This window comes from Ciona intestinalis, chromosome 1, assembly GCF_000224145.3.
Source record: "Ciona intestinalis chromosome 1, KH, whole genome shotgun sequence".
Taxonomy (NCBI): domain Eukaryota; kingdom Metazoa; phylum Chordata; class Ascidiacea; order Phlebobranchia; family Cionidae; genus Ciona; species Ciona intestinalis.
Genome location: NC_020166.2, coordinates 2,275,468 through 2,289,527, shown reverse-complemented (window position 1 = coordinate 2,289,527; position 14,060 = coordinate 2,275,468). Strand labels below are relative to the sequence as shown.

The following is a 14,060-nucleotide window of genomic DNA, read 5'->3' as shown; positions in this document are numbered from 1 at the left end:
GCAATTGCTGCAGTGTAGTTTACGTTCTGTTAGAAATATAGAGGAAGGACGTAAATTGTCACACTAGTGTTTCGCCGCTTTGTCGTATGTGTGTGTTGTTGTAATACAGCGAAACTTTTAACGCAGTTTGTTTGATACAGAAACGTTTATTTACACTACGCTCTCCCGTACAATGTAAGTGTAGCCTGTATATTATAAAGCCAGCTGTTACTCAACGTCACCTGGATTACGTTGACTTGGTTCCGCGAAAACCGATCACTCTCCACTATTTGTGCATTATTTGACGCTAAATGCCCGTCGAAAGCAGACGGACGGACTCTGGCTTTACAGACGAGGATAACTTAGATGGTGGTAAGCTTTCTGATTTTGTATTATTAAAAATTGCTAGAAAACGATATATATATTTATATATTTTTAGGTATATATAATTTAAATTATATAGTTTTACATGCCTACTTACTCCAAATCCCCAAAATATGAAACACAAATATAGTTGGCAGTGGTAAAATCTCAATCTATTTATAATATATATATATATATATATCTAAGTTGTATGTTTTATGAGTTTTAATCATAATTTTTTAGAATTTGAAAACTCAAACGAAGAGGTTTTTAACTTTATGAATCCTAACGAAAAAGGTGTGGATGACGCTCCATCAGTGAGTGATGTATCGTCCACCACAGAAAGTGATGGCACAAGACCTCAATCTGTAGGAGATCGAATACAAACAGTCGTCAAAGCAAGGTAACTTAGTTAATGAATGTGTTCGAGGCCGTAGCAAAGTTAACTCGCCTGCCTCTAACCCAAAGGTAATGGTTTCAAGGCTCGTTACTGCTACCATTGTATTGTGGGCCTATGTGTCCTTGGGCAAGACATTTAACGGCAATTGCTTTAAACCAGTGGTCACTAATGGGTCAAACTACCAGCGATCCTTTAAAAAATCACACCAAAGAAGAAAAATAATCACCCCTGAAGTAACATACATGGTAACCTGTAAGCTAACATAAGTTGTATGAAACAGAACACCTGTGTTTAACGACTGTTGTTTTCCTGCCACAGGAGGATAAAGCAAGTTACATTAGTCAATGTTACTTGTTTTAACATTACATAGAGGTATGGGACGGTGCAGTGCAGGTTGCCATTGTCCATTGACCACCTGCTCAGTATTGTCCTAGTATTGCATTGTTATGTTGTGGGTCACAGGAAACTCGCAAAAACCTCAAAGGTTGCACCAACTGTTATCGTTACACCACACGATTGTTTAACATGCAATCTTTATGCATTCAGTAAGAGTTAGATAAACTATAATAGTAAATCTGTACTGGAAGCATAGTCAACCGCTACAAATTATATGTAGCTTGTTTCTTTATAGCATTGAAGGGCAATGACAGTTGCTATAACAAAAATGTCCCGTTTCATACACCTCTTACTCGCTTAAAAGTTTCTCATGTGTTTTACTTTGTTGGTGATTTTGTTTTTGGATATAAGTATCTAAAGTATGAAAGTAAGGCATATATATATGTGAAGTAGCTTCTGTATTACCTATCACATTTGTGGCACTCCTAATGTTACCCTATGGTTCTAACATTATATACTTGTTTGTTGCTAGGATTGACAACACAATTGCATTGGTAAAACTGGGGGTCACAAGATTTTTCATTGCAGTGTTTATTTGGTTGCTTGGATATTTCAATTTCAGCATATTATGGATTGTGATTGGTAAGTCATTGTTTAACTTTATATAGTAGGGTGGGGGAAGATAGGACCTTTAGCACTTAATATCCAAATATCCTGATCGTGTTTTAACCAATTAACAACGGTCTATGGGAGTCGTGAGGATATAGTTTTATAATTCATTGAATGTTCTTTGTTTACTACTAAATGAGACGAGAAAATAGAGTTGAAAGGTGTCCCATCTTCCCCCACACTACTCTACTTATGTGTATTAACCAGGTTTGGTGCTTCGAGTGGTCAGTGGTTACATTAAAATGGGAAAAGAAAGTGAAATTTGTATAGCATTATATTATTATAACTATATATATTATGTAGCCTACACATTTATTTTTTATAAACATTTGAAAAAAATGGCTTTTTGTATTAATTTACCATGTCATTTTTTTTTTGTTTACTGATACATTTTGTCCCCCTGCTTGTTATATTATTTGTATGCGCCATAACACAATAGTAAGCGCAGGTGCCTTTACCCAAGAATCCAAGATAGTTTGGGTTCAAGGCTTGTTGCTGCTACCATATACCCTATATTTCCATGTAAACTTTTACCAGCAATTGCTCAAAATCAGTGGTCTCTTATGGGTTGTCTAAAATGTTTTCTATGTATTTACGAAATTTATTTCGCCTAAATGGCATCGCCAGTCTCTTATTCAAATTAACCATACTAATACTCCATGTTAAATCTGTTTTTTTTTAAATTTTTTTTAAATTGTATCATTGATTATTTAGGTGTCTGGCTAGCCATAGCCATAAGTGAACGCATGAGAAAGCAAAAACAACTAACTGAGGTATGTTATGTGTTAATTTACATTATGCTGTGTAATACCACAACCTACATGTTTTATTATATATATACACTATCTTGTGATTGTATACTGATATACTATCCTTTTAAAATATATATATATATAGACATGCTATATACATGTATTGTAATATACTCCTATTCTTCTTAAATTAAATTGCATAGCCAATGTTTGTCGCTGATAACAGATATATATTATATATATACAACTTATTTTTTGTATTCTGTGAAAAAGACAGTGAGTTTTATTTTATTATATTAATAAGCTGGTGTTTTCAGACTGAAAAATCAATACTTAAAACCAAATAGCAAAAAGATTGGTTCCATTTAAAACTGATTAGCCAATGATGCAACAGTAACACTAGGTAGAAATTTCCATTTTGGATTTACCACATAACTGAGTACCTAACTTTTACCTGGAGTATTCAGACATTACTTATGTGTCGTAAATTACCCAGAATAATTAGAACTACACTACTGCAGGTGCTTAAAAATACGACAGAAAGTCCGACCAAATTCATTGAAACTCTAAAGGAGCTTTACAGATCGAGAGACGGTCATTTACCATCATGGGTGGGTTTATTATTTAAGACAGTTACTAATTAATTAGCATAAACATATGATACTGTATGTGTGTTTGTTTTTGTTGTTATGTGTTATTATTGGGTAGGCGTAGTAAAACAAAACTTTAACGGGCTTGTCTACAATGCGGGGTCCCGACACTGGTCGCATGATAAAACCTAAATGGGTGGAAACCCAGTTGTTGGGGTAAAGGGCCAATTTCGCCTAAATCGTATTTCCTTGACAAGATCTCACCCATAAAGAATAAAAAATAAAAACATCTTGGGCAAACCTGCTTTGTTCTATAGCAGATATAATAAACTGACTATTAATGCCAAACCTCAATCAAAATTTCTAAATATACATTGTAGAGTAAATTATTTTTATAAAAACAACAAAAACAATGGCATACACAAACTCAAAGCCAGGTTTAACATAAATATGACGTCGGTTGTTCTTTCAAAGAACTTGTTCAGCTTATCTAACGTCAGCACATATACTGTTTATCCTTTAATCGCATACAAACAGATTACATACAGTAGTAAAAGTCTGCATAAGCCATTTGCTTTAACCACTGCTGACAGTGCTCTTTAGGCCAATTGAATAGGTCTGTCACATTGTGTATTTGTATAGACTTATATGTAGGGAATCAATAGGCAATATATATATACAATATATGTTTATTGCTCTTTGTACATTAGCCCACCACATAGGCCTATCCTAATGTGGAATTATATCATTTTATATGTTAGAAATGTAATAGGCAATATGGGCTATACAAAACATGTTAATGGGTCTTTGTACAGTAGCCTATTAAAAATGCCTGTCACATTGTGCAATTCATGTTGTATTAATTTGTATGTTAGAAATTAAATAGGCAAAGGCAATACAAAATATGATTATTGCTTTCTGTACAGTATTTCTATTGAATCAGCTTGCCATGTTGTGTAATGGAATAAACTTTAAACTTATATCAATAGGCAAAACAAACAAAATATGTTTTATGTGTTAAACATGCTGTTGCATAGGTTGTAAACAACTTCTGGGGTAGTGAGTTTTGCATGCAACAGTAAAACTGGGTAGAATTACGTGGGCGTAAAAATACCAGAGATAGCACAATAATAAGCACACTGTGTTTTCTCTATTGACATAGCATGGGGTTTTTCACTTTCACGACATTTTTTATTTGACTTTGATTTGATTTAATTTAAGTGTATCTTAAAATTAACTTTTAATAGTAACACCTAAAAAATAGGTTAAATACATTATTTATATAAAATATAAATTTATAGTAGGGTGGTGGAAGATAGGACACCATAAGTACATTATATTTAAATATCCTGATTGTGTTTCAAAAAATTCCAACATTCCATGGAAACTGTGAAAGTATAGTTTTATATTTCTTTAAATGTTCTTTGTTTACTACCAAAATACTGGAAAATAGAATATAAAGGTGTCCCATTTACCCCCGTCCCACTAAATTAAATATATGTGTATATACATATATAAACTAATTGATATAAATTATATATGTATATATAAATATATGCTATTTTGAATTTATATAATATACATTATATTATTTTGTAAATACATTTCGTATAATAATAAATCCTTTTTACCATGTACATAATAAAACTGCAATCTTGATTTTAATTTAAAAGATTGAAACACAATGTCACACAAAGATACAATAAGATAGAAGTAGAATAATACACCAATTAGTCTAGCGAGAATAAAGGGCATGAGGATTAAGCCATAGTTTGTTAAGAGCTTTAACCTTAGCAATGACATTGCCAATACATATGTATTGATTAGTTATAAGTTATAACACCTTTTATAAACCATTGCTACTTATGTACTTAACCTATTGATTATATAATAACCTCTAATACATGTATACTCACAAATGAGTTGTATGGATATTGATTAAACGTATATTAAACATTGTTTGTATCCTTGGTATCATTTTTAATAACCACATATTTATTATATAAATATATATATTTATCACCTATATTAAATGTCAATTTTAATAAGTAAATATTCCCATGAGATAATTCCCAATTATATTTCTAAATGGTTTGGTTCAAGCATCTTATGCTGTGTTTACATTGGCATTATCTATTCTCCTTTATTCGTTTTCCAAAGGCAAATACAGAAACACTTAAATAAACACTTTGTATGTTCACCAATATTGAGGTATTGTAAAATGGTTTAAGAAATCTATATGTTATAGTGTTATACATTAGTCACCACTTACTAATACTCTGTAATTTTTGCCAACCAAAGTATCCAGCATAAATTAAACATGCAAAACTTTGGTGATACAATATCTTAAAGACTTTATTTTGATTCAGTTTGTAAAAAATGTTGAAAACATGCAATATTAGACTACTTTTTATTGTAGTAATGTGATTAAACACGTTATTGTTCGTATAAATCATGGATGTCAGTGTTTTTTAAGCAAAATATGGAATGAATATGAAAATACAGTTAAATCCTTAACTGTCAAACAGTAGAAACTTCATTAGTTTTAATGCTTAATGTTATTTGCCAAAAATTGTCTACTCAATTACATAAAGCAAACACTGTTTAGGCCTCAACCTGAGGTGCTAAATCACATGATTTCACCCCTATTTTAAAATTTATTTCACTCCTAACTTAAAACTAGGATTTAGACTACCATTATACTCTAATGACTACTGTGCTACTATTGTCAGCCATTAAATTGCTATTTTCATTTTTTTTCAGATTTATTTTCCTGATGTAGAAAAGGCAGAATGGCTCAATAAGATAATACAACAAGTGTGGCCATACCTTACCAACTATGTAAAGAAAGTTATCTCAGATGAGGTACAATATATATTTTTTGTGGGAATATACCTAAAGATCTTAAAATCTCTCTACCTCAAAATAAGTTATATATATATATATATACTAAACAATATTTTTCAGGCAGTTGTTTAAACAATATTTTTCAGGCAGTTGTTTAAGGTTTTTTTGACTGAACATAATATTTCAAAAAAAGAATGTATTAGAAATGCATAAAAGATTAGAAACTCAATAAAAGTAATTTGCCACTGGCACTGCTCAATAAAACCTTAATTTGCGCACCGCAATAAATATGCTGAATTATGTTTTTATTTCTACAGGTACAGAGTTCAGTCCAGAACTCGTCAAGCCTTCTGTCAAGCTTTAGTTTTACGGACATCAACCTGGGCTGCAGAGCGCCTCGTGTGGCAGGAGTAAAGGTCTACGATGACTCGATTACTCGGAGAAATGAAGTTGTCATGGATATACAGATTGTGTAAGATTTTTTTACGATTTTATTTTTACTAATTTAACTTTGCGTGGAAGGCAACTATAGTCGTTCAACACCGGTGTTCTGTAAAAATATTGTTTTTAGTGAATGAATATAACTTATTTATCCTCATGTGGCCGGTAACTATAGTCGTTATAACACGGTTGTCCTGTAAGAATAATGTTTCTAATGAAATTAGAAACCTATTTATCTACTTGTGACACTGGCAAGCATCTACAGGCGTTATAACATGATTGTCCGCGTTCACTTAGGAGTCACTAGATATGTACCTTTGTGGGGATTGAATATTGGTATTAGGTTTAAGTTAAATGTAATTTTAAAAGAGATTAAAAAATTAATAAACACAGAGAAACATGTAAGATTAAGGACTTGATTTTAACAAATAATAATAATGGGAAATTGGGAATCATAACAATTGATTTAAAACCTATTCTATTCTATGTGGGTAAGGTCCTTTTTAAGGACCCTGGATTAAGGCCAGACTTGGTACATTACCCCCAAAAAAGTGAAATCATTTTGGTACCTCAAAAATAAAATTGAAAAATGTTAAACTTAATGTAATTTTAATTTTGAAAAATGTTAAAATTATTCTTATTTAATAATTTTAAAAATTTTGCCTTATTTACTTGAAACTACAGATATGACAGCGAATGTAACTGTGGGGTGTCAGTGAACAGATTGCAAGCTGGTATATGTGATTTAAGGTTACGAGGTCTCCTACGTGTTGAGTTCCACCCTCTTATTGAGGACTTGCCACTTATTGGAGCTGTTTCTGTAGGATTTGTAAATGACCCAGTAAGTCTTTTGAGATTTATTTGATTTGTATTACAGAAAACAACAGTGTCTTTCTATTCTATGTGGGTAAGGTGCTTGTGGGTAAGGTGGACCTTGAATTTAGACTAAATTTGGCGTATTACCCCAAAGCAATGTCTTAAAACTTCTGTAATTGTGCCTAAACTGTAGTTTTGCAATGCTTTAAATTGTTTATTCTCTTTTCCAATCCCATTTGGTGGTAAACGAATCATATTTACAGAATTAGAACTGTTACCTAAGGACTCTAAAAGAGCTTTGTTAAAGGTTTAAAACACGATCAGGAAATTTGGAATTTAGGTGCTAACGGTATCCATCTTACCCCACCGTACTATTCTTAGAAATTTGGAAAGTAGATAAAAAAATGTCACATCTTTATCTTCAGTTCATCGATTTCGATCTCACTGATCTTGCCAACCTCTTTGATCTTCCGGGATTTAACTCCTTGCTCCGAGGAGCGATCTCTGACAGTGTGTGCGGGATGATGGTCCTCCCGGATAAATACGTCATAAAGTTGTGTCCGGACATCGATATAAGTCGACTTAGATTTCCCCTGCCACAGGTGACTAGTTCATCACCTATGTTTATAAAAGTAATTGTATGGGTAAAAAATGAAAAAAAGAAAAAAAAAGATAAAGTATTTAAGGGTAATGATTGTTGATAGTACATACCACTTTATTCCTATTCATGATTTTTTTCAGGGCGTGATTAGGATTCACGTGATTGAGGCTCGCAATTTGGAAGAAAAAGACAAAAAAGTTCTTGGCTTTGGAGGAGGTAGTGACCCCTATGTTACAGTACAAGGTATATTACTTATTTGTTAATTGTATTACACAGTAATAAAGTCACATTTTATTACACCTTGAAATAGGACCATGGAAGTCAATATATATTTTTTTTAAATATGGAGTGACACTGTTGAAATTCAGTTACACTTATATTTGTCAATGGCCTTTTTAATTAATGTGGTAAATGTACTATAAATGTAATATACTTTGACTCTACTTGTATAGACACCTATCAACAGGGTAAAAACTGTATTAAGGTGGCTGTACACAGTATCTGAATTCGCCCATTTTGTCTGTTTTTCTCTTGATTTCGTTGCCGCATGCGGAATTGGTAATGGGTTTGCATACGACTTCGCAAGCGAACTCGCATGTTGATACTGTGTACAGCCACCTTAAGGCATAAAACTGGTGCTAAAAATATGTCTCCAGACTCCACTGTTTCTAAATTTAGGGTGACATGTCACCCCAGGCACCCCTAACTAAATGGAGGGGTCTAATGTTAACCTTATATAGGGGGCCAGTGAATTTTTTTTGAAAAATTACCTGATCAATTTTTGTCCCTAGCTGCACTATTGTAATTTAATATCCCATAAAATGTTGGCTCAAAATGAATGGTAGACTGTTTTAACGTTAATACTCTAACCTATAAAACAATTTTCTGTAATAAATTTGTACTGTACAACAGAATACCCTAGTTTAAATTATAACATGTTAAGTATATATATTATTTGTTAAAGCAAAAGAGAGTCTTAAATAAAATATTAACAAATAAACATTTTCGTGGCCATTTCATAACCAAATAATTTGTAGCATTTCCATTTTAAAACTCATTCAAGTTTCATTTAAGCTTAAAACTGCACGCTATGCAACATTTGCTGCTTTAATTGCTTCTCATTATTTATTTTATTTCAACACATTAGTGCTTGGAGGTTCTGAGTTGTACAACCCAAGCAAGTGTAAGGTTGTGTGGTTTATTACTTGATTTGTAGCTTGTTGTTTTTGAATCTTGTATGTGAAAAGTGTAAAATTGGAATTTTAAAAATTGGATTTTTACACCGTAGTGTTTTAACAATGATTGCATAAAAAAATCGGGAAAAAGTTAATCTAAATATTTTAGAAGGGCATAGCGTGTAAAACGTGAATTTTTACACTGTAGTGTTTTAACAATAATTGCAAGAAACACTAAAAAAATTTGGAAGTACTTTTATCTAAAAAAATTGGAAAGGCATGAAGTAGTGTTAAACATGGATTTTTACGCTACAGTGTTTTAAGTATGAATGCTTACTATACAAAATCAAAAAATTGTGGTTTTGTATTGTGTTTCATTAGAAGGTTTGGAGGTGAGCTGTGTAATGTAATTTCTAATTTTTACCTTCCAGTGTTTTTAATGCGTTGTTATATAAACTATTTTGTTATTTAAGAATTAAAGCAAGGCTAAAAAACGGCAATTTTTTAACATGTTTATAAAACTATATTTTGGAAAGCAAAATATATTGTTTGTGAAAAAAAAACAAATTATCTGCTGTAAATATGTTGTATAGTATAAACAGACTGCAGTAATTCTATTACAAACTACACCACAGTATTGTTAAAAATATTAGAATATCTGAATATGTGATTCTACCAGAACACTAAATCAGAAATTACCTTTTTTACCCTTCTGATTGACAAAACTAAAGAATCTGAAATCATGCCATATTTTTACTGTTAGATAAATCCATTTTCCAGCATTATTAAGCAATCATTTTCGAGCTGCAAATGGCCGACAATTTTTAGCTTTTGATGATTTTAACAACACATATATGTTCTATCATCCATTAACAGTGCCCCCGTTTAGCAACGTATGTATACTTGACAACCCAGTATTGATACCAATGTCAATCTAAAGCTTAAATTTAACCCTTAAGACTTAACTGCTAGGCCAACCCATTAGTTTTCCCAAATTAACATATTCTAAATCTTTGGACGCAAATCTGGTCTAAATCTTAGGTCCAATGGTGTACCACGCTGTATAATATGAGCTTACTCATATAGAATAGAATATATATATACAATGTTGGGGTAATGAACCAGCTCTGGTCTAAATCTTAGGTCCCATGGCTTGTCACGCTGCAGGACCTCACCATAGATAATAGAATATATATAACAATGTTGGGATAATGAACCAACTCTGGTCTAAATCTTTGATCCAATGGTGTACCACGCTGTATAATATGAGCTTACTCATATAGAATAGAATATATATATACAATGTTGGAGTAATGGACCAACTCTGGTCTAATCTTAGGTCCAATGGTGTGCCACGCTGTATAATATGACGATACCCATATAAAATAGAATATGTATACACAATGTTGGAGTAATGGACCAGCTCTGGCCTAAATTTTAGGTTCTATAGCATGTCACGCTACAGAAACTCACCCATATAGAATACAATGTGAATATACAATGTTGGGAACTTGGGGTAATAGACCAACTCTTACATAAATCTCAGGTCCCATGGCGTGTCACGCTGTAGGACCTCACTGTTTAGAATAAAATGTTTTTATACAATGTTGGATTAATGGGCCAACTCTGGTCTAAATCTAAGGTCCTATGGCATTCCGGCTGAATAAATTAATAAAACATACTCCAGTCTGGGACCTATTTGAATAAGAGACTGACGATGCCATTTAGGCGAAATATATTTCTCAATCACCATTAGTGGTTGGACTGGATTTTTGTTGGTTACGTTTTCGTAATACCAGATCATACTCCAATCTATTATACTCCCTATGCTAAAAAGGGGGCACTGTTTTCTTTACACAATACCCATAATAACTTCCAACAATCTAATCTTTAAGCTGGAATTCACATAAAAGGTGAGAGTGGCATGCCCACCATGCAGAGTGAAATCAACACATTTCATAATTTCATTTCATAATTGAAATCTCACTTTTTACCATTTCAGTTCAATCATTTATGTTTTAATTCATCACATAATATGTTGTGTTTGGTGAAAAAAATTAAGCAATACGGTTAAGCTACATCCTACACACTGGATTTAGTAGAAACTCGAATTAGTTATTTTGCTCCTGTTATAGATTTTAGACAACTAGGCTAGAGAAAAATTTATAAGCATAAAAAAATATACGGTTTATAAAATAAATGTGTTAATGTATGTTAATTTCATTATACTCATAGGTTATATTATAGATGTTTTATTTTTATTTTATAATACTTTATTATATATATATAGATGATAAGATGTACCATATTTATATTATTGAGTTTTATGGTTTAAAGTATTGTAGTATAGTTATTTTTAAATTCAAACCAGCAATAGTGGTTACGAATATGAATATATAGTAATTTGAAAATAGCTAGCCATACTGTAGAAGTAGATAGCTAATCTCTTAGGTAAATATGATTTAGCTTAGTTAAGTGTCTGTACAGTTTAAACCACAAGTTGTACTGTATTACCCTCGTCACTGCCACCATTGTGGGTTTATGTGTCCTTGGGCAAAACACTTACTGAAAATTACCCAACCTCAGTGGTCACTTATGGCTAAATTGTCAGCCGTACATAGAACTATAAACAATAACAATTACCCACAAAGTAACGTACTTGGTAACTCGCAAGGTGGCAAGAGGTGTATGAAACAGAACCCCTTGTTTTAACGACTGTTACTCTACGGCCACGCGAGGATAAAGCAAGTTACATTTATTCATTTATACCCATAATATAATTATCTTTTTATGTATGTGATATATAACTCAATTCTGTGAATCAAACCCTGATCTGGTGCTAATATAGTTGAACGGTTCTTGTGTAAATTTATAATGCTATGTTTATCGGGATCTGGTGCTACAAATCAAATTGAAGAGACTGACAATGCCGTTCAGGCAAAATATATATTATCTTTTATATTAACGACTTATCAGACTTGATTTTTGTCTGTTACCTAATTTATAGCACCAGATCCTAATATATATAGCATCATGTGTTCATGGTCTTAATTTGTGCATTCTATTACTAACATTAACACAACATAATAAATCAATAATATGTTAATTGTTAAAGGATAAACTGTTTTGCAATTGGAAAATCCAAGGGTTTCCGTAAAGATAATCTCAGAATATGTTTGCCCACCCTGCTCCATATAAATCAAGGCCATTGTGAAAAAAACATCTTGTCATAGTTTTTATTCAAAACGAAAGCATCCTGAACCAGTTTTTGCATAAAATCTTCACAGAATAATCACAATTCATGAATAAAAATATGTGTAAATAAGAGAGCAATTTCATTATCTTCTCTTAACTGTGAATATTGTATTACAACTTCTATTATAGCAATTTGCAGTAGGGTGGGGGAAGATGGGACACCGTTTTTCTATTTTCTCGTCCCATTTGGTAGTAAACAAAGAACATTCCAAGAATTATAAAACCATATTCTCACAATTTTCATAGATCGTTATTTAAATAGTTTAAAAATGATCAGGAAATTTGAATATTATGTGCTAAAGGTGTCTCGTCTTTCCCCACTGTACTATATTATATTAAAATGCTTAAATCAGTTACTTTTGGGCCATGTATTTCACACTTGACAGGTATATCACACATGAAAACAAAAAAAAAGTTTAATTTAAATTTACCAAGAAAAATAAAAACATTTTTTTAAATGGTAACACAATCTAAAACTTCAATAGCCTACTCCAAAAAAACAGCAACATCTGCTTAAAAATTCATACTAACCTTATACAACAGTGGGTCACCGTCAAAAATTCAAGACAGCCGTCGTCACCCATAATTTGAACCCTGTATGGAATGAAGTGTTTGATGTAGTTGTACCTGACGTACCAACAACACAAATTCAATTCTCTTTGTTTGATGATGATGGCGCCCTAAACAAGTCAGATAACTTGGGAATGTAAGTTACTTGGTATTTTTTGTGTTTGGGACTTAATCATTTTTTATTTGATATTTTTTTAATTAAAAATTGAGACGTACTGAACATCTTAATATAAAAAGGTGTTAAAAATTACAGATTTTTTTTAGTTTTTACACAAACAAAGTTTTTAACTAGAATAACATTTTTTGTCTAAAGAAAATGATACAGCTGGTACCAGTGAGACATAGTGAACATTTTATTATAAAAAAAATGAAAAATTTTTTAAGGGGAATAATCCTTGTTATTACCTGTTTAATTAATGCAAAATCACAAACTTGCTGAAAAAATACTCTTGTGCAACCACATAATTTACATATGACGGTTCATAGCCTATTTCAGGGAATGGCCTGCTAAAATTTTGGCAAAGGCATTTGGCATGGCCATAAAATCACTTATTTATATCGTGAACATAAATTATTTTGTCACTGTAATTCTATTTCTTAACAAAGGTTATTGTGACGAATCAATTATTTATTGCAGGTGTTCTATTCCTGTCAAGTCAGTTTTCAAGCAAGGCATTATAGATGAGGTAAAATGTCTTAGTATTTGTCATTCAGTTCACCCTATTCTACATGGGTGAGGTTCTGCAGCATGCCATGCCATTAAACCTGAAATTTAGGCCAGAGTTGGCTCATTACCCCAAAATATACACATTCTATTCTATGTTGGTGAGATCCTGCAGCGAGATATATAACTTCTAACAAATTCTAAAACCTGAGATTTAGGCCAGTGTTGGCCCATTACTTCAAAACCCAGGGTGTTATCGTATGCAGTATGCAGTTATGTTCCACTTAACCTAAATTTGATTATCTGTTTATATGCCAAAACTGCTTTACTAGTAAAGATACCTTTAACCCTGATGTTAGGTATCCATGCAAACAAGCCGAAGCATGATATACACTGTGTTTACCACATTAATTAATTAATGAGGTTCCCTATGTTTTACAGCTACAGGTTTAACTGCATTTTACCTCAGATTTTTAAACTATAAGTTAAAAGTATAAAAAAACTTAAATAAAAAGAAGATTTCCACTAAAACAAAACACACATTTCATAAACCTAATAAAAACATTCTGATTANCAGTGGGTGCAGCTATCTGATGTCAGCA

General features: G+C 32.0%; 1 protein-coding gene across 6 annotated transcripts in view; it reads left to right on the top strand.

Moving 5' to 3' along the window:
- Positions 1 to 138: 138 nt before the first annotated feature.
- The window catches only part of LOC100180712 (extended synaptotagmin-2), a 27,608-nt gene continuing 13,686 nt past the window's right edge, over positions 139 to 14,060 (top strand). For 2 of the 6 annotated variants that reach the window (XM_018815990.2, XM_018815986.2), the window contains exons 1-13: positions 139 to 351; positions 586 to 745; positions 1,611 to 1,720; positions 2,462 to 2,520; positions 3,021 to 3,110; positions 5,853 to 5,954; positions 6,254 to 6,408; positions 7,062 to 7,218; positions 7,619 to 7,795; positions 7,935 to 8,037; positions 8,942 to 8,977; positions 12,768 to 12,930; positions 13,432 to 13,480. In XM_018815990.2, the coding sequence (XP_018671535.1) occupies positions 291 to 351; positions 586 to 745; positions 1,611 to 1,720; positions 2,462 to 2,520; positions 3,021 to 3,110; positions 5,853 to 5,954; positions 6,254 to 6,408; positions 7,062 to 7,218; positions 7,619 to 7,795; positions 7,935 to 8,037; positions 8,942 to 8,977; positions 12,768 to 12,930; positions 13,432 to 13,480 (1,422 nt within the window). In that variant the 5' untranslated portion in view covers positions 139 to 290. Of the gene's footprint in view, positions 352 to 585; positions 746 to 1,610; positions 1,721 to 2,461; positions 2,521 to 3,020; positions 3,111 to 5,852; positions 5,955 to 6,253; positions 6,409 to 7,061; positions 7,219 to 7,618; positions 7,796 to 7,934; positions 8,038 to 8,941; positions 8,978 to 10,864; positions 10,883 to 12,767; positions 12,931 to 13,431; positions 13,481 to 14,060 lie in introns of all 6 variants that reach the window. The other 4 variants (XM_009863876.3, XM_018815992.2, XM_026838827.1 and 1 more) reach the window with 3 other exon arrangements.